At 41.2% G+C, this 24,019-nt stretch overlaps 1 protein-coding gene across 1 annotated transcript in view; it reads left to right on the top strand.

Annotated features, from left to right (window-relative positions):
• Window positions 1-24,019, top strand: part of SLC40A1 (solute carrier family 40 member 1) — a 75,593-nt gene that overhangs the window by 28,811 nt on the left and 22,763 nt on the right. The window contains exons 3-7 of the mRNA XM_082262020.1: window positions 932-1,091; window positions 6,810-6,925; window positions 7,973-8,099; window positions 18,680-18,922; window positions 22,161-22,826. Of these exons, the coding sequence (XP_082118146.1) occupies window positions 932-1,091; window positions 6,810-6,925; window positions 7,973-8,099; window positions 18,680-18,922; window positions 22,161-22,826 (1,312 nt within the window). The remainder of the gene's footprint in view (window positions 1-931; window positions 1,092-6,809; window positions 6,926-7,972; window positions 8,100-18,679; window positions 18,923-22,160; window positions 22,827-24,019) is intronic.

Genomic DNA, 24,019 nt, shown 5'->3' on the forward strand with positions numbered 1-24,019 from the left:
CTGCTGAGTTGCGAAAAAAAGGCCAGGTATAGAACAATGTAGGAAAGCCAACCTTATGTCCTTGCGAACTTTCACATGAAACAATGTTTGCAGTAGGCCAAAAACCTTTGACCAAAAGCCTATCAAATGTAGGCATGACCACTAGATATGCAGAATGCTGAGCTCAATTCCTAAAGCGTCTATCACTACTACCAGGATAGGCATGAGCAATCCGAGCCGGGACACAGTACCACCGCAGGAGAACTTTGTAGGCGGCTTCAAGAGTTGTGGTATTGAAGGAACATTTTGCCACCATATTCTAGGCCTTATGTTAAATATATTTCAATGATGACACTGAATAATAAGCTCACCTTTTTGTTTTTGAACATGCATCACTTTTTTGATCAATCTGTAGTTTTAATACACATCTGTGATTTATAATATACTGTATGTGGGTTCTTCAATGTTTCCACACTTTTTTAAACTCTGTTTTATATATATATATATATATATATATATATATATATATATCGTATATCTCAGTATATATCTCAGTGATCAAGTCCTAAAACATTCACACTGAGCTATTGAATTATAAAGAATGTGACGAGGGAGGATACTGTTTTATGTTTATGTACATGCTGACCACACAAGCATAGAGAAAGAAATTATATTTCTCTATCAACAAAATTTTACATGAATAATAAACTTTTTGTTTCTGGATTTGTACAGAAGAAATGATATTTAAATCATATTAAAATACTGTTTTACTAAAATAGTATGTTTTCTTTGTAAATTATGATCTGCATGCCTTTCTGTGTATATTGTACATCCAGCATTATTTTTGAAACCTCACTCCCATTTATATTCCTATAATAAGCCACTAGAAACTAACAAAATCCCTAACATTTTAGCTACAGCTTTTATAGTTATTATTTTTGTTTTCTTACAGGGTGATCGCATGTGGCATTTTGCTGTGTCACTCTTCCTGGTAGAACTCTATGGGAACAGCTTATTGCTGACTGCAGTCTATGGTCTGGTGGTGGCAGGCTCTGTTCTTCTCCTTGGGGCCATAATTGGAGATTGGGTAGACAAAAACCCAAGGCTTAGAGGTAATTGTATTAAAAAACTGTCCTTTTTTTACATTCCGTAATACTAATAAAATAATGTATATTATACTTATTTGTTTGTTCACAATGTACATTGAATTGTGCACATGCAGCTCAGGTTACAGTTTTAACATCTGCTGAGATTAATTATCTCCAGCACATGCGCAGCCAGGCCTATAAAGACGGATGAAGATCTGAACCTAGAAAAAGGCATGCAGAAGATTAAACAGTTATAGCAACAACCCTGGCAGTGTTATGTGTGGTATCTTAACTCGTGTAACTGGCACTTTTTTGGACAGCTTGGTCTTTATGTAAATGTGGAGAAAAAAATAAAATGGCACAAGAATTAAAAAAGTAATTGCATACTGAATGATATTATTACATTAACCGCATATAGTGGCTTGAAAAAGGTCCTACTCTTTTTTTTTATTTGGATTTTAACATGTGATGCATTAAACTTTGTTCTTCAATTCAGTTGTTTCATTTCTTATTTTTGATTGGATCTAAATCATATACAGTAGTATTATTGACATCATCAACTGATTTTTTTTCTTGCATTTGGGTTGAATCCCCAAAAAAATGCTGAAATAGATATGCAAAAAAAAAAACATCTCATTGAACCTTAAAGTTGGTGTAAATTAAGAGATATCCAGTTCCCTTATAGCAGATTAAACAACACAGTGTTTGTGCTGTCTAATATGCCCCTTTCTAAGCTGTAAAAAACCTGGTTGATCCTGCTTGTTCCTGTGTCCCCCTCTGTGTGCTGACCAGGGTAATTACGGCTGCTGATTACATCAGGGTACATCCTGCTTCTCTCCCTCTCCCCCTCCCTCCCTGCCTGTCAGCTCCTTTGTGTGTCTCTCCCCCTCTCAGCCCCTCCTCCTGCCGCTATTAGTAGCTGGTAGTAAAAGTAAAGAACAGTTACAGCCAGCACCTCTGTTATAGTAATCTCTCCTACACTGTGTAAATTTTTTTGTAAAACAAAGCCTGCATATACCTTAACTTTGATCTCTTCTGGCCGGTCACAGCAGTCACATGACCTCCCCGGCTGACATCAGAGGGAATTTTGGCCCCTCCCTCTGTAGCCCGTAGATCGGAGGAATAGAACAGCCGGAGGTCTCGTGACTGGCCATCAAAGATAAGGTATTTACAGGCATTGTTTTAAAAAAAACAATTACACAGTGTATGAGCAAGTAATAGAGCAGAGGAGCTGGCTGTAATTGTTCTTTACCTTTACAACCACTTTAACTTTGGGCTCAGCATGACAAGAAACAACAGCATAGCTGCTGTCTTTTGCTGGATTCTAGCAATGGCTCCAAGTTTGCGACATCTGTATATTTGGCACATAAATCTATAATTTCTGATTGGATCTAAATCAAATACAGTAGTATTATTGAAAAACAGATCTGATTGAACCTTAACCTCGGGCCCAACATGACAAGAAACAGCATAGCTGCTGTCTTTTGCTGGGTTCCAGCAATGGCTCCAAGTTTGGGATACCTGTCCCTGGATGTTTAAATGCCCCTAGAAATACAGCTTTTATTTTCAACCATTTTCACAATATATTTGATTTTTTTCTTTTTTTTTTTTTTTTTTTTTTTTTTTTAGGATTCCTTTGCCTTTTAGTTAGTGTGCAATACTAACACTATAAGAAGAACACCTTAAAAAACAAAATGGATATATAGTTACTACTTGTGTTCGATATGGGTGTTAGTTTTGTTATCTTGTTTGGGGTAAAGACTGAAGTGAACAATATGTGTGTGTGTGAGTGTGTCTGTCAATAAGAGCAGTGATGGGACAAAATCATCCAATGCCGAGGAAGAAGATAATGCTAAACTGTGCCCCTCTACAATCTCCCCCTTCCACTTTTCAGTGTGTGTGAATGTTTTCTGTAATAGGTTTCACTCCCAGCTGCCACAATGCTTGTCTCAGCATCACTGAACAGCCAATCTGGTTTCACGTGGACCCAGAACTGAGCACTGATTTTGCAGGATCTCCCTGTTTAGTTCTCTACATCTGCCAGTCTTGCTGATTGCAAATAGTACCAGACTGGCCAGAGAGCAAATAAAGGTGGACACCAGGGGCATTGCAAGGATTGTAACACTAAGGCATCTCTGGGCACTGCAAATGGAAGCAAGATGCATAGCACACCATGATGAACAAAGGGCATGGGCAAACTGTGGTAACAGTGGGAAGGGCTTGAAGTGGCAAAATTAATAAGGATCTAGGTCTGCATGCTGTATACCCCTCCCCCTTGCACATACAAACAGCGCAGCCCCCCTCCCCTTCACACATACAAACATTGCAGCTCCTCACCACAGTCCTCCTGAAGATGCAGTTAGCCATGTGGTACTGTCCTGTGCAGGAACAGGATGGTTCCTTTATAGAACTTCTTGTCCCTATCAGCGTAGGGCTGTGGGTGGCTCAGTAAAAGCCACGGGGGAATACTGAGACCACGGGGCCAGCAAACTTGTTCCCGTTCTCCCGACCCTGGATAAGGAATTTAAAGACAATGAAGAACTTCTTAAAGGATACATTGCCTGAACAAACACAACTTTACCAACAGAGTTGTTTTGGTTAATTTTATTTATGTTGCGATACAGGTTCTCTTATATGCGCTGTTGTCTTAAATTGGCTTTACACTTGGCAATTTTCCGTCAATATCAACAAATTTTCTTCCTCCGGGAATTGCAAATAATATGAACAAACAGTGGACTGTGCTAAAAACACACCTCTGTGAGCCTCAGAACTGCTTGTAAAGTGACAAAATAAGTAAACTGATGTAGCAACCAAAGTTCATGAATCTAATTAAACAAACACTTTATTTGAAGGGAATTGTGGATACATGGGTCCAAAGGCTAAGAGTATACAAAGGTGCAGCAAATGCAGTCATTGGTAACATCCAATTGTGAAAGCAAACGCTCATCATAATGAAAGGATGTAAAGTCCTTTCGTTTTAAAAGACCTCAACAGAGGTGAAACCCTTGTCTCTACGGCCAGGGCTTCAAAGGCCATAGAAGACATCAACACCAAGTCAGAACCATAAAATGTGTGAATTGAGCTGAAGTCTTGAAACAAGAGGGAGAAGGCAGAAAGAAGCCCAGGAGCTAAGGTAGAAGTGGCTCACAAGTGGGGAGAAAAAAAGGATGTTGCCTCATTGGTGGATACATGCATCTAGCTGGCAGACTTAGGTAGGACTATTAGCTTGACACTAAAAGGAAAGGGCCAAAGTCCATGAATCTAGACAAAAATAGAATAAAGTTTACTCCTAAGTGGACAAATGAAGTCTGCACCACCAATCCGATCTATCGGGAACAGGTCCTCTTCAATCAATGTCTCTTCTAAGGAGCTTGACAGGTGTACCTCAGCCATCCATATGCTGCTTACAGGAGGAAAAGTAGAAAGGCTCCAATCAGTAATAAAACATATCTTTATTGGTGACAAGTATCCACTTACAGTACATATAAATGCTGGTGGGCCCTATGTGGTGAAGGAGTCCCAGGCAGATGGTAACAAATCCACCTCTTGGCCTTAGAAAAGGAAGGAAGAGGACCGGGACTGCTGACAAGTAACCGGTTTGTCCTAAAATACCTAATGTGGTGTGTATCTCAAAATGCAATACATTTACTAAAAAATCTGTGTTGTTTGAAGAATAAATTACATATATATGTTTGCAATATTTAGCATTTTTACAGTTTTTTACATTATTTTATTGCAATTTATTTTTCCCCACAGGCTGACACTGTACCAAAGGTAGATTGTTCTGTGAATTAAAGCACACAGAAATATTGTGAAACTAAAACATTCTTGTGTGCTTTCATTAATAGAACAATCTCTCTCTATTTCAATGTTACAAATTATTTACATTACTGTGATACGGGCGTAACATTACCACACTCATTGTGTTCTTTTACCTTAATGGCCAGTGCAGAGTTCCTCTCATTGTTATTTTGTACATTCCTAAACAATAAAACGTCTATACCGTGAGATAAATAACAAATGTGTGCTTTGACTTTTATGATTTTTCTAATTTTTTTGCATTACTTACCTCACAAGAATTTGCACTATTCACCGCAAATTTCTTTACTTGCATGAATTGACTCTGTTATTATTGCATGCAATATTTCTATAAAAAACACAAATATCGCATAAGATAACCGTTAGTGAATTTATTCCATGTGCAATCTACCACACACAAGTTCAATCAACCATTAGAATTGTGTCATTTGTAAAGTCAAAACCAGGCAATAAATTGACAGCTTAAATACAGTACAGTAAACCCCCGTTATATTGCGGTCCCGGTATATTGCGTTTTTTTTCTGTAAGACCTATTAATATTATTTTACTAATTAAATCATTGTTAAATGTTTTTGTGTTTTCCATTGCTCTTGCCCTGTCTCTTGGTATCTTTTATGTGTTTAAATGTGTTTCTATTGTTTTAAAAGTGTGTTTAAAGATCTTAAAATGCTTTTAAAAGTACAGTGAAAGTCATAAAAACATGCCTAGATTGTATTTAAATAGGGTCTTTCTATTTCGCGGATTTTCACTCTTCGCGGGTGGGTCCAGAACGTAACACCCGCGATAGAGGGGGGTTTACTGTATATAGAAATATTGAATAGAAAACAGTTAAAAATTAAAGTATTTTTTTTCCTCTAGCTTTAATTGGGGCAAAAGCAATCCAATCTCCTTGCAGTTGATCAAAACCACCATTTTGGGTATTTGATTATTTAACATTTTAGATTATTTTAAATTATTTTAAATTTTCAACAAATAAATGGAATCAATTTTTTTTTGGCTCAAAGTGGACAACCTGATTCCACATGTATTTGAGTATAACTTACAATTATTTGGTTGTTTCCTAATTACTAAGAGGCAATGGCAAATGTATTCTTATTGGACAGGGAAATTTCATCTTGTGAGTTATTTTCTTTGTTCTGGAGCAAAGGAAAGGACCAAAGTACCATTTCAGCAGGTTTCAGAGCTTTTCCACATTAGAGATTTCCCCACCTACCATTCTCAGGGTTGTATATTTTCTCTCTACACTGCTACAGTCTCAGGGGATGTAGCTGTAAAAACTTTCAAGAAAATTAATCTTGATCCAGAACTAAAACAATTTTTAAAAAATGGGCTTTACATTTACTTCTAAAAATACTTTTTTGTTGACACTGTTGCATAGAAGGTTTGAGATAAGGGGAGGATTTACTAAAGGAGTAGAACTTGTTCCCCTTTCAGAGTGCATGCTCCCTATGCTTGCTTAGAAAATAGATAAGGGGTTTTGAGATGTCAATATGTTATTACTGCAAAAAATTCAACATATACTTAAAATTACAAGTTTTTATTTACAATTACAATATAAAAACATAATTTAAAACAATGAAAACTTCATCAGGAGTAAAGATTCAAGAATATATATATAAATATATATATGCACACATTATATACGGTATTTATCAAACCGACTGTCTACCGCAGATTACATCAATGATTATCACAGACAGGTGGTGACTATTGTTGGTGTAAACTGCAGTAGACAATCAGTTTAAGTTAGCCTACACAAGTATAACAATTTAAGACTGAAAATTCAGACTTAAAATAAAAGAAATATCAAGAAAATTCTTAACCTAATATTATTTAAGTCTGACTAATGTGTTTTTTTTAGATTACTAATAAAATGGTTAAAATTTTCAGAGATTCAGTCTGCTTTCTCTCCTTATTTTGTAGTGGCACAGACTTCGCTGATTGTGCAGAACGTCTCTGTTATTATCTGTGGCATCATCTTGATGGTGGTCTTCTTGTACAAGAATGAACTGTTGTCAATGTATCAAGGATGGCTGTTGGTTGGTTTTAAATATTCTTTATGTTATTTTATAATACATCTTTTCTCATTTTCCCTGCTGATTTTAGTTCATTAGGTGTTCTTTTGTTCTGTTTAGGTGTTTCGTTTAGGTGTTCTTTAGTGTTCTTTTAGTTCTTTACGCAGCAGGAGGCATGCCAGACCATGGCAGAAAGACGGTGGCTGTCATACAGATAGCATCGGTACTACCTTCTGCTTAGGGGAGAGGAGTTTATACTGGCTCTGGAGGTCAAATAAATGTATAATATATCTAAGGGCTCTTTCACACAGTCCGCCTCCGTAGGCGGATCCGTGTTGCTCAGCAGGGATCGATCCGCGATCCCCGCTGAGCCGGCGGATGACAGCTCCGTCTCTGCTTGCAGAGCGGAGAGGGAGGTGTCTCAGCCCCCGCTGCCCTCTATGGGAGATCGGATGAGAGCGGACCGCTTGTCCGCTCTCATCAGATCCGATCCAATCCGATTACTGAACGGATGGAAAAATAGGGTTTCCATCCGTCCAGATTTCACGCACAGGATCGGATGCGGGTGTCTGCGGAGGTGTCTCCGCTGACATCCGCTGCCCCATAGAGCTGCATGGAGGATCCGATCAGATCCGCCTAAAAAACTGACAGGCGGATCTGATCGGATCGCCCGTGTGAAAGAGCCCTTTGACCCTTAAAAAAATGTGTAATACTTCACCAGGAATGTGTTCAATCAGTTTTGTGCATTTGGCAGAGCTAACAATCATCCCCATCCATCCTCCATTCATAGATCGCTCTCCAATCATAGAAGCTGTAGTATGACTTCTATGAATAAAGCAACTAGACGGAAAGCTTTTTGGATTGAATAATTGAAGTGAAAAGTTCCAATTCCTATAGTAAATCTGCATTACTTTGTTTTACAGACTGACTGTAGTAAAATAAGCTTTTTTTAATGGAAAAATATACTTTCTTCTACTTTGTATTTTCAATCAGGGTGTAAGTGCTAACTGTGGTTTCATAGATGAATTATATGTTAAGTTATTTTTTTTTTTTTCTTTTGTGACTCTGTAGACTCTGTGCTATATCCTTGTCATCACAATTGCAAATATTGCAAATCTAGCTAGCACAGCTATGGGCATTACCATCCAGAGGGACTGGATTGTTGTTGTTGCTGGAGAAGACAGAAGCAAATTGGCAGGTAATTTTTTTATTTTGATGGTGCAATAATGACCTACAATTACAATACATGACTTTTATGTCCTTACTGATGAATAATGTGGGATAATCTATATGTATACACCAATAACAAAACTACAAAGATACATAGTTACATAATTGGTATTGGTCCATCCAGATCGACCTGTGTGGTTGTGAATGAGAGTTTATTTTTGTCAATACCATCTCCCATATCTAGGGATGCACCGATCTGACTTTTTTGGTCCCGATCCCGATCTTAGAAACATAGAAACATAGAATGTGTCGGCAGATAAGAACCATTTGGCCCATCTAGTCTGCCCAATATATCTGAATCCTATGAATAGTCCCTGGCCCTATCTTATATGAAGGATAGCCTTATGCCTATCCCATGCATGCTTAAACTCCTTCACTGTATTTGCAGCTACCACTTCTGCAGGAAGGTTATTCCATGCATCCACTACTCTCTCAGTAAAGTAATACTTCCTCATATTACTTTTAAACCTTTGCCCCTCTAATTTAAAACTGTGTCCTCTTGTGGTAGTTTTTCTTCTTTTGCTTTGTGAAATCACCGATCCCGAGTCCGATCCGGAAGTACTGTTTTGTACGCTTATAAAAAAAAAATACTTCCGGATCGGTATCGGCAGATACCTTATAACAATTTTGCATTCAAAATCTAAAATGTCATGGGTTTAGTCTTTAAGAGGTTAAACTTCCCTCCTCTGGCAGACTGAACGAAAAGATACATTGTAATCATTGTGTTTACTTAACTGGGAGAGTTGAAAGGCATTTGCAGGAGGCTCTTTTTTTTTTTTTTCTTTGACAGCTGTTCTCTGCTCCCTCACATGCTATGTAAAGAGCAAAACCGGATCGGCCCGTGGATCTCTTAATTTTACCGATCCCCCGATCCAGCTATTTTGCCCGTATCGGGGCCGATATCCGTTCCGAATATCGGATCGGTGCATCCCTACCCATATCCCTATATATTGTGTTTGCTAAGATGCCTATCTAAAAGATTTTTTAAATTAACAACACTCCCCACTGACACAACTAGCTGTGGAAGGAAGTTCCACATCCCTACTGCTCTGACAGTAAAGAACATCTTACTCAGTTTAATGTTAGACCGCTTCTCGTCCAACTGCATTGACTGGCCACATGTCCTCTTAAGGGACCTTAGACTTTTGTGATCAAAGAAAGAACTGAAAATCACTCGCGCAAAGGATAAGTGAATTCATTTAGGGTAGCTTCTGCTCTTTAAGGCTCCATGTACACGGGACGCTAGAAATGGACGTTTAGGAGCAGTTGGGCGTTTTTTTCAGAAGTCCCTGAACGCAGCTCCATGTTATCTTATCTGTCCATGTACACATGGTAGTTTACAGTCATTTGCAGGCAGTTGCGTTCAGGGACTTTTTTTAGAACGCAATTATATTGCGTTCGAACGTGTGTTTCCCGACGTTTCAAACGCAGAAACGCGGCCGAACGTGACTAAACGTGACTGAACGTGATGAACCTACGTTCAGCCACGTTATACGTTTTTTTTCTTCCATTCAAAATCAATGGTTCCCTATGGGAGCCTATTGATTTGAATGGAAGTCGCACCGCAAGTCGGATCCGACTTGCGGCGCGACCTGCACTGTGAGAATCTTGAGGGGGAACTCCACGCCAAAAATGGGAAAAAAAACTGCGTGGGGTTCCCCCCCAGGTTCCAAACCAGGCCCTTCGGGTCCGGCATGGAATTTGAGGGTAGCCCCACGCCGAAAAAACGGCGTGGGGTCCCCCCCAAAATCCATACCAGACCCTTATCCGAGCATGCAGCCCGGCAGGCCAGGAAAGGGGAGGGGACGAGCGAGCGGCCCCACCCCCCCTGGACCACACCAGGCCACATGCCCTCAACATGGGGGGGTGTTGGTGCTTTGGGGCAGGGGGAGCTCTGCACCCCCCACCTCAAAGCACCCTGCCCCCATGTTGATGAGGACAAGGGCCTCATCCCCACAACCCTGGCCGGTGGTTGTGGGGGTCTGCGGGCAGGGGGCTGATCGGAATCTGGAAGCCCCCTTTAACAAGAGGGCCCCCCAGATCCCGGACCCCCTCCCTGTGTGAATGGGTATTGAGGTACACTGTACCCCTACCCATTCACCCCATAAAAGATAGTGTATGTAAATAAGGACAGGAGACGTTTTGGAAAGTTTATTAAAAATCTTCATCCGGCTCTTCGGGGTCTTCTCCTCTCCGGGGGTCTTCTGCTCTTTTGCTGTCCGCCCTTCTGCTGTCCTCTCTTCTTGTCTTCTCCTCTCCGGGGGTCTTCTGCTGTCTTCTCTCCGTGGGGTCTTCTGCTCTTTTGCTGTCCGCCCTTCTGCTGTCCTCTCCTCTCCGGGGGTCTTCTGCTGTCTTCTCTCCGTGGGGTCTCCTGCTCTTTTGCTGTCCGCCCTTCTGATGTCCGCCCTTCTGATGTCCTCTCTTCTTGTCTTCTCCTCTCCGGTCTTCTGCTCTTGTGCTGTCGGCTGTCGGCTCTCCTTCTTCCTCCGGTCCTCCTCCGACGACGTCTCCAGCGATTATGCCGGCCTCTGGTCTCTGCAGCTTATTATATAGCCATTAGGGGCGTGGCCGCCAGATGACATCATCGGGAGACCACGCCCCTTGTGTCACATGTGACGTCACATGTGACACAAGGGGCGTGGTCTCCCGATGACGTCATCTGGCGGCCACGCCCCTAATGGCTATATAATAAGCTGCAGAGACCAGAGGCCGGCATAATCGCTGGAGACGTCGTCGGAGGAGGACCGGAGGAAGAAGGAGAGCCGACAGACGACAGCACAAGAGCAGAAGACCGGAGAGGAGAAGACAAGAAGAGAGGACATCAGAAGGGCGGACAGCAAAAGAGCAGAAGACCCCACGGAGAGAAGACAGCAGAAGACCCCCGGAGAGGAGAAGACAAGAAGAGAGGACAGCAGAAGGGCGGACAGCAAAAGAGCAGAAGACCCCCGGAGAGGAGAAGACCCCGAAGAGCCGGATGAAGATTTTTAATAAACTTTCCAAAACGTCTCCTGTCATTATTTACATACACTATCTTTTATGGGGTGAATGGGTAGGGGTACAGTGTACCCCAATACCCATTCACACAGGGAGGGGGTCCGGGATCTGGGGGGCCCCCTTGTTAAAGGGGGCTTCCAGATTCCGATCAGCCCCCTGCCCGCAGACCCCCACAACCACCGGCCAGGGTTGTGGGGATGAGGCCCTTGTCCTCATCAACATGGGGGCAGGGTGCTTTGAGGTGGGGGGTGCAGAGCTCCCCCTGCCCCAAAGCACCAACACCCCCCCATGTTGAGGGCATGTGGCCTGGTGTGGTCCAGGGGGGGTGGGGCCGCTCGCTCGTCCCCTCCCCTTTCCTGGCCTGCCGGGCTGCATGCTCGGATAAGGGTCTGGTATGGATTTTGGGGGGGACCCCACGCCGTTTTGTCGGCGTGGGGCTACCCTCAAATTCCATACCGGACCCGAAGGGCCTGGTTTGGAACCTGGGGGGGAACCCCACGCAATTTTTTTCCCATTTTTGGGTGGAGTTCCCCCTTAAGATTCTCACAGTGCAGGTCGCGCCGCAAGTCGGATCATCCTGATCTGACTTGCGGTGCGCCTTCCATTCAAATCAATAGGCTCCCATAGGGAGCCATTGATTTTGAATGGAGGCAGAAAAACGCTGCTAAAAGCAACGTGGCCAAACGTGCAATAACGCAAATGGAAAAAGCTACTGAAAGCACGTTTAACAGCTGCTTTTTCCCGGCGTCAGAAATAGCTTTGCAGGACGTTTTTTCTAACGTCCCGTGTACATGGAGCCTAAAAGGTAAATACAACTGCAATAAGTGAATAAATTATAAGAGAGCTGTACTTTCCCTCTCTACTCTCTAATGAAATAGTTAAATATATAAAAAATAAAAAAAAACATATGAATCCACAAAACATATTATACATAAAAAGCAATACACATTCCTGTTTTAATCGTTTTTTTATTAAATGTTTTCTTGAGAAAAAGGAGGAACATTACAAAGCATAGCATCGGACAGTCCTCACATAGATCTGTACATACAATAAAGAAGACACATAAAAAGGGGGAAGAGAGATGAACCATCTATGAGGTTCAATAATCAATACACATTTCATGCAACACTCGATCGTGTGAATAAGTATTAAAGTGCAAATTTTTTTTTAAAAAAGTGCAACTGTACAATAGTGCCTGTGTGCCCTTGCCGATGTAACACAAATAATATATTTTCAGGTATAGAGATAGGAAAGTGCTCTTGTGCATGTAAACTTCCTCCAAACCAATCTACTCTCTTTGTGCCCCCCAAAGGGTTTGCACTCACCCGTTGGAGTCATCCCCCTTTGGTATACACCAAGATGGGTCACCAAGGCTTTAAACTGCTGCTTTCCTAGAAGGTATCACCATCCTGGGACTTTACACTTCATACACCCACAGGAAAAAACTGATCATCGTGTACCCAGATGTACCTGCTAGTTCCAGGCAAGAAGGAGGCAAACCAAGCTCCGGTAGTCCCTGGATGGTGATACCTTCTATGAAAGCAGCAGTTTAAAGCTGCACTCAGAATTGTTCACTGGCTCAGGTACTGTAGCCTCTCCCACACACATGGGAGTATGAGAGGGAGCTTGCAACACATAGAACTTCCTATAATCTAATGATAGAATACTTGTGTAAATTCTAAAGGTGGACATACAAGGGGACAGAATGTTGCATGATGCAATGCATTATACAAACAGTTTTAGAGGAATTGTGTAACAGTTGGTATTTGAGGTGGAGACCACTTCAAAATTGGCAAATTCCTTGTTGATGTTGGCTGACAGAGGATAAATAGGGAACAAGCATCACTCTGTTTCGGGAACTCACTTGACATACACTGAACAGCAGAAGTGCATATGGAGTACAAAAAGGAATTTTTACATTGAAATTCGACAGGATTTTAATGCAGTTCCTCTATGTATGGGTATGTTTATATACCGTCAATGTGAAGGGGGAAGGGGCAGGGAATGCCGCTCAGGTGTGCGTCCAATCTGGTGCTGACTAGATCCGCCGTCCGGAAAGATGCATGTGAAAATGTGGAGCCGCACACAGATAGATGAAATCAAAAAGGGTGTCTTTATTCTTCAAAATCATCCAGGACAAACAGACAGTGTGAGGAACCGAATATGTCCAAGGTAGACGCGTTTCACGGCACGAACGGCCGCTTACTCATTACCACGGTGGTAATGAGTAAGCGGCCGTTCGTGCCGTGAAACGCGTCTACCTTGGACATATTCTGTTTCTCACACTGTCTGTTTGTCCTGGATGATTTTGAAGAATAAAGACACCCTTTTTGATTTCATCTATCTGTGTGCGGCTCCACATTTTCACATGTATGTTTATATACCGGCCACCATGAGTAAAGCATGAAACACTTGCTAGGATCAGCATTTCTATGTAACCATACAAAGTGTTGCAGAGGTTGGCCAAGCTAGGAGCAGTGTTCATTTGGTCATCTGCAATTGATTTAGTTTTAGTCATAGTCTTTGACTAAAATGCAATTTTAGTTTTAGTCCCATTTTAGTCATCGTATTTTAGTCGACTAAAATCTCCAGTACATTTTAGTTGAATAAAATAATTTTAGTCAACTAAAATCTAATGTGTTTACTTAAATTGTAATGCATTATTTAAGATTTCTATAAAATTTCCAAACTCATTATATACTCCTGGAGTAAAAAAATCTAATACGGTATTATTTATTATATTAAGGTTTTCAACAAACTCACAGATACAGATTTAGCCACTCTGGACGGTGGTCTGAGGAGGCCTGTAATGCTGCAGAGTGCTCTGGACGGTGGTCTGATGAGGCCTGTAATGCTGCAGAGTGCTCTGGATAGTGGTCTGAGGAGGCCTGTAATGCTGCAGAGTGATCTGGACGGTGGTCTGATGAGGCCTGTAATGCTGCAGAGTGCTCTGGATAGTGGCCTGAGGAGGCCTGTAATGCTGCAGAGTGCTCTGGACGGTGGTCTGATGAGGCCTGTAATGCTGCAGAGTGCTCTGGATAGTGGTCTGATGAGGTCTGTAATGCTGCAGAGTGCTCTGGATAGTGGTCTGAGGAGGCCTGTAATGCTGCAGAGTGCTGGATGGTGGTCTCAAGTCTGAAGGATGGCCTGTAATGCACAGTGCTCTGGATGCCGGTATGCCAGTGGTCACTGGTCAGAGGAGGCCTGTAATGCTGCAGAGTGCTGAATGTTGATCCCAGGTCTAATGGATGGCCTGTAATGCACAGTGCTGCTCTGGTCTCTGGCAGTTGTCACGGATGGTGCACGTGGTTGCTTCAGCTCACTTGATTGCTGGGAGCGGAAGCAGGCGAAGATCAGTGAAAACCGTAAATTAGAAAACGTTTTGTTTTTTTGTCATAGTTTTCGCCAGTGGACGAAAATGTGTTGTACTTTTTGTTTGGTTTTCATCACTGTAAAAATGCCGCTGACGAAAACTTTGACAAAAACATATTCGTTGACGAAATTAACACTGGCTAGGAGCAAACAAAACATCTGCAGCGTGTCTACACATTTATTAAAGTGATTATAAAGTCTCACGTTTTTTTTTTTGTTTTTTTAAACAAACCCCTTACTTACGTCCTTTGTGCAGTTGGTTTTGCACAAGGCAGCCTGGATCCTCCGCTTCTCGGGTCCCTCTTCGGTGCTCCTGGCTCCTCCCCCCTGTTGAGTTCCCCTACAGCAAGCAGCTTGCTATGGGGGGCACCAGAGCTGCAGCTCTGTGTGTCCATTCAGACATGGAGCTGCTGTTTGGCCCTGGCCCCTCCCTCTCCTGATTGGCTAACTGATCTTATTTGACAGCAGCGGGAGCCAATGGCGCCTCTGCTGTGTCTTAGCCAATCACGAGGGAGAGTCCCAGACGGCCGAGGGACCCGTGGACATCGCTGGATAGAAAGGGGGCTTAGGTAAGTATTAGGGGGTGCTGGGGCGGCTGCTACACACAGAAAGCTTTTTATCTTAATGCATAGAATGCATTAAGATAAAAAACCTTCTGCCTTTACAACTCCTTTAACATTTTTACAGTCCTTTATCAAATGTTTAGTTTGAGATCCCGTAAGTGATGGAGGCTGAAATTCCATTGTGTTCTTGGAACCTCTCCATAAATGTTTTAATCCTTTTGGAAGATGGGAAGTATACTGTCATCCGTTTGCCTGGAGTTATTTATATAAAAAAACACATTGCTAATGTGCGAGGTAGTGAAACAGAAGGCCTGCACTTTATTGTTTTGTGAAGGAGAGCGTATCTAACATCTCCTTTCTCCTTGCTTACCCCTGCAGATGGTTCGGGGCATTATGTACATCTACTGTAGATGATTTCCAAGTTGCTTTTTGAACTTTCCAGCAGTTGAAAACAACTGCACGTGATCCAGACATCGGTCAAGAATTCTGAACTGGCAGAAAGTTTAGGTGGAGCTCCCAAGAGACAATAGAGGAAAGGAAATAGTTGATCGGATACATACTGTAGCTGTGTGTGGAAAAAGTCACATCCATTAAAGGAGAAGTACAGCCAAAGCTTGTTTGGCTGAACTTCTCCCGTGGATCACAGGAGTGCAGTTTTTTCTATACTCCTGTGACCTATTTTTAGTAGACAGCGGGCTGAAGCCAGCCAGGCTGGGGCAAGATTGTGACAATATGGTCGGGATCCTCCCACAATCCTGGACCGGCACCTGGCTCAGTCTCTCAAAGAGCCGCTGAGAGCCTGAGCCAGCCACTTACTAATACCCCCCCCCCACAGCCCAGTGATCCAGTGAGCATGGGGGTGCAAAGCCGAGAGCCAGTGACTCAGTGACTAACACTCATAGACAGTCATGGAGCACTGAGAACCGAGCGATTAGTGCTGTTTGATCGCTAGGTTCTCAGTTTTAGAGCCAGCGGGGAACAGATGCAGCATTGGACAGATGCTGCATCCTAGGTAAGTATAATTCTTAATAAAAAAAATGCCAAACTTTGAAATGTTTTAAAATGTGACCTCCCAAAAACTAGCAGATATGATGCAGTCTATGAGCTCATGCATACTGCATCTCAAAGAAGCTGCTCCTACAGGCTTTTGAGCTTTTTTGAGCTCTTATTTTTTGCCTGGAAACCCCCCTCCATGTTAGCCAATGTATCCATGCACACTATGGCTTTTTCAGGAGTTTACAGGCATATACTCTTACAGGCAGAAAAAAACACACTAAACTTGTGTCTTTGAGAGGAGCTTTCGAGCAGAAGACACCTAAGCGTGAAAAAGCTTGAAAAAGCTCGAAAATGGCCAACAAAAAAGTAAAATGAGCCGAGGGAAGGGTTTGAAAAAAACGCTTATGCTCAAAAAAGCTCAAAGAAGCGTGAAGAAGTTCAGTAAAAACACGCAAAAAAGCACAAAAAAAGCACAAGCTTCTTCAAGCTTTAAGGCAGAGAAGTAAAAGCTCAAATGCCTGTAAAAGCAGCTTTTTTTTTAGCTGTAGTGTGCATGAGCCCTTAATCAATACTAAAACCTTAGCAACTGTGCCAATGTTTGCCTTATGGGGACATTATTTTATTTATAACAACTCAATGGCAGCATCCTGATAGTTAACATACTATCCTTTAGTCATTTTAAACGTGGTTACCATTAGTTGTAAAAAACACATTCTTTCTTTTTTTTTTTTTTACTGAAAATGCTTGCTGCCTGGATCTCATGCTGGTTCACTGGCTTTAATACTTTCCAAGTCATTGACCCAGATTATAGTTACAGGATTCCTAACTTCACTGCATGCATACTAGTTTGAGGTCAGTGACCCAATAATTATTAAAGTCAGATCCACCAGGGTAACTAAACATTTTCAGACGTCAGCAATGGCAGCCTCTATACTTCCCCCGGTGCAAGTTCTTTTTCTACGGCATATAATTGAAGAACTTTACCCTGTTTTCAAAAAGTAAAAGTCAGCAGATACTAGTGCCTTGGGTGGCTACAAGTACTGAAAGCGGATCAATGCAATCCTCATCTAGGCACAGAATGAGGATGTGGGAGTAAGTATCTGCTGAGAAAGATGTTTGTTACCCCCCCCCCCCTAAAAAAAAACATTCTGCCTTCACTACCCAAAAAAACTAAATGTTTTTTGTATACAGAAGAGAAAACTGTCCTCATTCTATAATCAGCTGATGTATTATTTTCCTTTAAAAAATCCTAGTTGCAAAAAGTACAATTGCCAAAACTTTAAATTTTATTTACAAAAGTTGCATATTTACCTTTTAAAAAAATCCACTTTACTATTTTGAGTTTTCTGAGCTCACCCATCTTTGTTATTTATGCAGTTAACCCTCCCCAAATCACTTATATTCCTATTATAAAATGTGGCCTTACAAGTCATCTATTTGAAACAATACTGTACTGACATCACATTTAGGTATCTGCCTTTTTCCACATTCCAAGATTTTTTTTGCATTTTACTTGTCCCTGAGCTACTAATGCTATTAGGTAGGCTGCAACTGTGCTGAAGTCACCGCCCCGCTGCTACACCTCATCCAAACAGAGAACATTTTGCATTCATTGAGAGAATGCTAAGTGTTCCCTAAACAGCTGTGCAAGGGGCAGCAGGGGAACCTATCGGCCCAGGATCTAGAAGTTAGTGGAGATCACTGTAGTAGTGGTATCTACTAAAGTGATTTCCAGATTCCATGAGGATCCCACAGATATTGCACACAAATGTTTGCTTTGGTCCAAAACTGGACCAGTGTACCTATGGAAAAAATACCATGTCTAAACTTTTAAACAGTTTTAGCCCGGGTTCATACTGATGTGGTGCGATTTGGAGTGCCAGTGCAGTGCCAGTGCAGTTCGATTTGTGCTTCTTAGATGAGGTTCTCACAGGCTATAGACCTTTTTTTGAAGGGCACCAGAATCTCATCTATGTGAACAGCCTTCATAGGAAGCAATGTTTTTTCCTTTGACATGCAAATCTTTGCATTCTGGAAGGCGGCAAAACCACATTAGATTCGCCTAAGTGTGAACCGCGACTCAATGCCTATTTGTGTATTTCTGGTAATCCTACTTACTAAAAAGAATAAATCCAAGGTTTGGACTTTGTGCTGTTGTAAAATTTCTCCTTCCATGGCTGGCATGAACATATAATTGTATGAATGTATAATTTCCAGTCATATGTATTGATCTCACCTTTTGTTCTGATTGATTGCTGACCCCTATCAATATAGTCATCCAGCAGTCAAGCTCTTTTCTATCATTATATTTCAATAGACTACCGGCTAATCTTACCTTTTGTTAGTTCTTATCTACTAAATGAAAGTAGTTTCCATCCTTTGAGTAATTTTACTAGAACTGATGACACTACAGTTCCTTTACTCAATAAAGTATGTATTATAAGTTGTTTTACACTTTGTGTACACACAGCTTAGAACTCATTTGTCACTTTATTTAGTGACATTTTTATACTTCTAGATAAAGTAGCCTTTGACCATGTTGCTTTATGATTATAGCCAGCTATTGCTCATGCATACTTTTTACATCCTTCCATGCAATCACATGTATCATGTTTTATTACAGATATGAATGCGACAGTGAGACGAATAGACCAGCTTACAAATATATTGGCTCCTATGGCTGTTGGACAGATTATGACTTTTGGTTCTCCTGTAATGGGCTGTGGCTTCATTGCTGGATGGAACCTGATGTCAATGTGTGTAGAATACATGCTACTGTGGAAGGTTTACCAAAAGACACCAGCCTTAGCTATCAAAGCTGGCAAGAAAGCTGATGACCAAGAACTGAAGCAGCTAAACATTAAAGGTACTATAAATGAAAACTGTGAAATAGTCAACTTTGAGAATAGTCATGATGATGTGATGATGTGTCAAACTCTATCATGCTCCCCTCCACACTGCCACACTGTTATTTTTCTACCATTTGGTCCACTTAACAGCTATATGAAATGCATTTTAAACAGAAACAATTGTTTTCAGCTTTATGAACATCTATAATCTGAGATCGTCTACAGAACTACCTATGAGGAAGGTGTATTCTGTAATAATTGGATCTGAAGACAAATCAGCAGGAGTCTTGACATACTTGACATCAGCCTATTCCCACTACAGTCACCTCAACATTTGTTGCTATGGTACATTAGGTGTCTGTTGTGCTCAGTGCTAATGTTACTAATATGCTTCTTGATAGGAGACAACCCAACCATACCTGTGAAATTTAGCAGGAGTCTCGACATACTTGACATCAGCCTATTCCCACTACAGTCACCTCAACCTTTGTTGCTATGCTACATTAGGTGTCTGTTGTGCTCAGTGCTAATGTCTCTAATATGCTTCTTGGTAGGAGAGAACCCAACCATACCTGTGAAATTTTCTGGGATGCAATCCTAATGGTCAGTAGTGAACATACAGTAAATACTGAACATTATACCATAGACAAAATTGCATTCAGTAGATGCACTACACAGCAGCATGCACCCAATAAATGTTATGTTTTGTTAAAAAAATGGCACTACAATGCTCTTTAGAAATAAGTAACGAATGACGCACACGTAGCACTGGAAAAATGAATGTTCAAAATGGTTTTCCAAGCCTACTGCCCATGCAACTGGCCACTGTACCAAGACTCAACACTAAACGCTGAAGTTAGATTTAACACCCCTACTGGCAATTAGTGATGAGCTTGGGTTTGTTCCAAAGTTGGATTCAGCTGAACCTGGAAGTAAGTTGTCATTCCTGGGCCAATCCGCTGTATCCATGACATTCCCCACAGTGCAGCTGCACATTCACAAAGGGGAAAGAACTTTTAGTTCTTTGATATTGGTTTGCCTGCTCCCAAGAGTCACAGTGCACAATTTCTCTGTTTGTCACTTTGGCTTCCTTTACTTCAGTGCTTCAGTTACCTCCTTGACTTAATTTCTTTTATGCAAGCCTACTCACACTACAGGCGGTCCCCGGGTTACAAACAAGATAGGGACTGTAGGTTTGTTCTTAAGTCGAATTTGTTTGCAAGTCGAAACAGGTAAATTTTTTAAGTTTAGCTTCAGCCAAAATAATAATTTTTTTAAGTTTTTTGGATAGCATAGGGAAGGTTTAACACCCCTGTACCATTTGTTTTGCTGTCTCTAACCCTGTTCAGAAGATTATACCTCCCTTTCTGTCCCTGTGACAATTGGATTTTGAAAATTTTGGGTTGTTGTGGAAACAACGATTAGTGATAAAGCTTCAGTGAAGACACATTTTTCCCATGAGAACTCTTCCAGGAGTGAATTTCTCTTCCTAGGGGGAGATTTCTCCTCACCTCCTGTTGTCTCCCTCCGTTTGTAAGTTGGAGTCGTTTGTAAGTTGGATGTTTGTAACTCGGGGACTGCCTGTATAAGCTTAATTTTTCATTAGCATTCAAAGAAAATGGGTAGTTTTTATTGTGCAACATTCTTGGTAACCTAAGGATTTACTCAAAACCAAGTTCTTTTGTATTTGTCCAAATCATCTCACAAAATGTCTTATTCATTTACGCAAATTGGAAATTGACCAGTACGTTGTAATGGCAGGGTGATAATCCCAGCACTTTTCTACAGATGGAGGTATAAACTTTGAAGAATCAAAAAAGATTACCTAGTTGACCTTGTCAAAAGTCAGATCAGCAAAAAAAAAAAAAAATGATTCTGATTGGTTGCCTATTGGTTACATTATTTTTTGCGCTGCTATCTCCTTTTCTGAATAAACCCATATGTGTTCATAAATATTTTCATCTAGTACATTCTAGAACATAAAATATGAAAAATTAGATATATATTTTTGGGGCCCTTGGACAAGCCTTTTTAGCTTTTTGTCTTTAGCCTCTTGTGTCCTTTATATTAAAGTGATTGTAAAGGTTCACTTTTTTTTTCTTAAAAATAACAAACATGTTATACTTACCTGCTCTGTGCATGGGTTTTGCACAGAGCAGCCCAAATCCTCCTTTTCTGGGGTGCCCCGGCGGCGCACCTGGCCCCTCCACTTTATCGGGTGCCCCCACGGGGAGCTGCTTTCCAGGGGGGCACCCGTCCATTGACACAGACAGCAGGACTTAGCCCCACCCGAACTCGCGTGTCACTGGGTTTGATTGACAGCAGCTCCTGCTGCTAAATAACTATTCATTCAGGACCTGAGACAGCGGCTGGAGCCGCTGGGCTCGTGCTCGTGGTTGGAACGATTGGGTTCAGGTGAGAAAAAGGGGGGGCTGAGGGGATGCAGCTGAAGCACAGAAGGTTTTTCACCTGAATGCATAGAATGTATTAAGGTGAAAAACCATGAGACTTTACAACTCCTTTGACCTTTCTCCTACCTTATCATTTATATCTGAACATTACCCCCTTCATCTCCCTTCCATCGAATGTGACCAGTACATTAACCCCATCTTTTCCCCCTCCCTTCTCCTACCTGAACATTTAATGTATCTAGTGCACCATTCCCAAGCCCCGTGTCTAACCCCTTAATACCAACATGATTCTTAATTTACAAAAATTGTGGCAAAAAATGCAATTCCCTTGGGGTCTATTTTACAAAAATAAGCCATATTGGGGGTTTACACTTTGTCCTGACACTTTTATTCTAACCAAAAGCAAAGGAAACAGGTTTGTTTTTTAAATTTTTAAAATTTTGTCCCTTTTATAGAGAAAAAAAACGGTTATTTAAAACCACCAAAAGAAAGTTCTATCTCAAAAAATTATATAAAATTTAATGAGCTTAGTGTGGTATGACAGAGTAATTGTCAGTCAAACTATCACAGCACTGAAAACCTGCCTGATAGTGAAGGGGTATTACAGGCTGGTACTCAAGTGGTTAAAGTTAAACCAGTATGCCAGTATGTAAAAGTAGCCTTTAGTGATATGTTAACATGATATTGTATGCCCTCTTCCTGCAAAAATCCAGCAATCTTTTAAACTGTAATTTTTTTTATAAATTCACTTTCACATATATTTTCTATACTTTTTACTGGCTGCTCTTTCTGTTTAGCAATAGTATTTTAAATAAACGTAATATTGTGACAATATTTTTTCCAGTTATAGATGCTAACTCAAACAACAATGAAAAACCAGCTGAACATGTTTGCCTTGTGACTGAGAAAGCCATTGTCACTGCTGAAATTCCTAAAGAGCCTAGCTGTGGTGACAGAGTTCGTGAACCATTCCTTACCTTCAAAAATGGATGGGTTGCTTACTACAACCAGTCTGTCTTCTGGGCTGGTATGGGTCTTGCTTTCCTCTACATGACAGTCCTTGGATTTGACTGCATCACTACCGGCTATGCATACACACAGGGATTGAGTGGCTTTGTTCTTAGCCTCCTCATGGGAGCATCTGCAATTTCTGGAATCATGGGAACTGTTGCTTTCACCTGGCTGAGAAAAAAATGTGGCCTAGTTCGTACTGGGTTCATTTCAGGGATAGCTCAGCTATGCAGCCTTGTTCTTTGTGTTGTATCTGTCTTCATGCCTGGAAGTCCTTTGGATCTCTCTATTTCTCCATTTGATGACATCGGCACTCGCTTCCTTGAGGGAGAATCTCTGCCTACGGTTTCTCCAGGTGGTGTTTCTCATGATTACTTTACAACTGCTATGCCCAATCTGCTGAATAGCTCCAACTCGACTACTAGTGGACTTGAAGAGAACCCAATACCTTTGGTTTCAGTTAGTTTACTCTTTGCTGGTGTTATTGCTGCCAGAGTTGGTAAGTAGAAATGAAATATACTTATGACTTTGGATATTAACAAACGTTTGACTAGTTGTGATTTGCAGGTTTACTAAAATTCTCTTCTGGATCTAGTCACCATTATATTGAACAAATCAATGCACTCAGCTTACAATTCTTAAGAATTCAAGTAGATTTGTGTTGAAAGCAAGTCTTTCTCGATCACACTTTCTGGTTGTAATCCTTGGTAGGCGTGGACGTGGAAGAGAGTACTAAGTAAAAAAAAAAAGGATACTTGAAAAAAAGAATATATAAACTGTGTACTGTGTATATATATATATATATATATTGTGATCTGGCGCATCGTTAGCTCATGTGGTAGATGCATTTTTAGTGAGATGTGTCAGTCCAGACTTCAGTTTAGGGGCGTGGAAGACCACTTTTATAAAAAAAAAAAGAAAGAAAAGAAAGTTTCCTACAAAACAGTTACCTTGCAGGGGTTCCAACTTCACGAAAACTGCAGAGCCCCTGAGCTATCCTTAGGCTTGGCATAAATCAAGCATGAACACCTGCAAACCATAGTCCTTTAATAAGAACTGTACACAGTATTGGAGACTTCTTCCCACCTAAATCTTATTGAAGTCTCCAAACTCCAGACCCTGATCTAGGACTACCAAGCAGAAGAAAGATGAAAAACTACCTTTCTCTTACGTCCTCTGACAGTCGCCACCCCTCATATAGTCCTCTGACAGTCGCCACTCTTATGTCCTCTGACAGTCGCCACCCCTCATATAGTCTTCACCAATGGGTATTGACCTCTTATCCATAGGAGCAAGCTAGGCAGTTCTCTGCTCATAACTGACATTCTGGAGTATCACACTATGTATAGGTGTGAACCCTGTGTCACTTTATCCTACTTTTTTTTTTTTTACAGTGGCAGGGCCTTGCATTGTTACAATATATACTTTATATAATTATGTAACAGGCTAGGGGGAGGGTCAGAAATACTATCATTTTTAGGTGAAGGTATGCTTTAAGCAGTGGGTGGCTGGGAGGATATGCCCTAGTTGTCTTTTTAAAGTATTGAAAGAGTCTTTGGGTGGAAGTCCCAAAAAAAATGTTAAGAGTTTTAAGAGGGTATCTTTGCCTTGAATAAATTATATAGCAGATTATGGACCTTCTACTAGAAAGGCTTAAGGAGTGGATGTTGCCAGTAGATACAGTATGTTAAA

The sequence above is a fragment of the Pelophylax lessonae genome, assembly GCF_965119305.1.
Source record: "Pelophylax lessonae genome assembly, chromosome: 6".
Taxonomy (NCBI): Eukaryota; Metazoa; Chordata; class Amphibia; order Anura; family Ranidae; genus Pelophylax; species Pelophylax lessonae.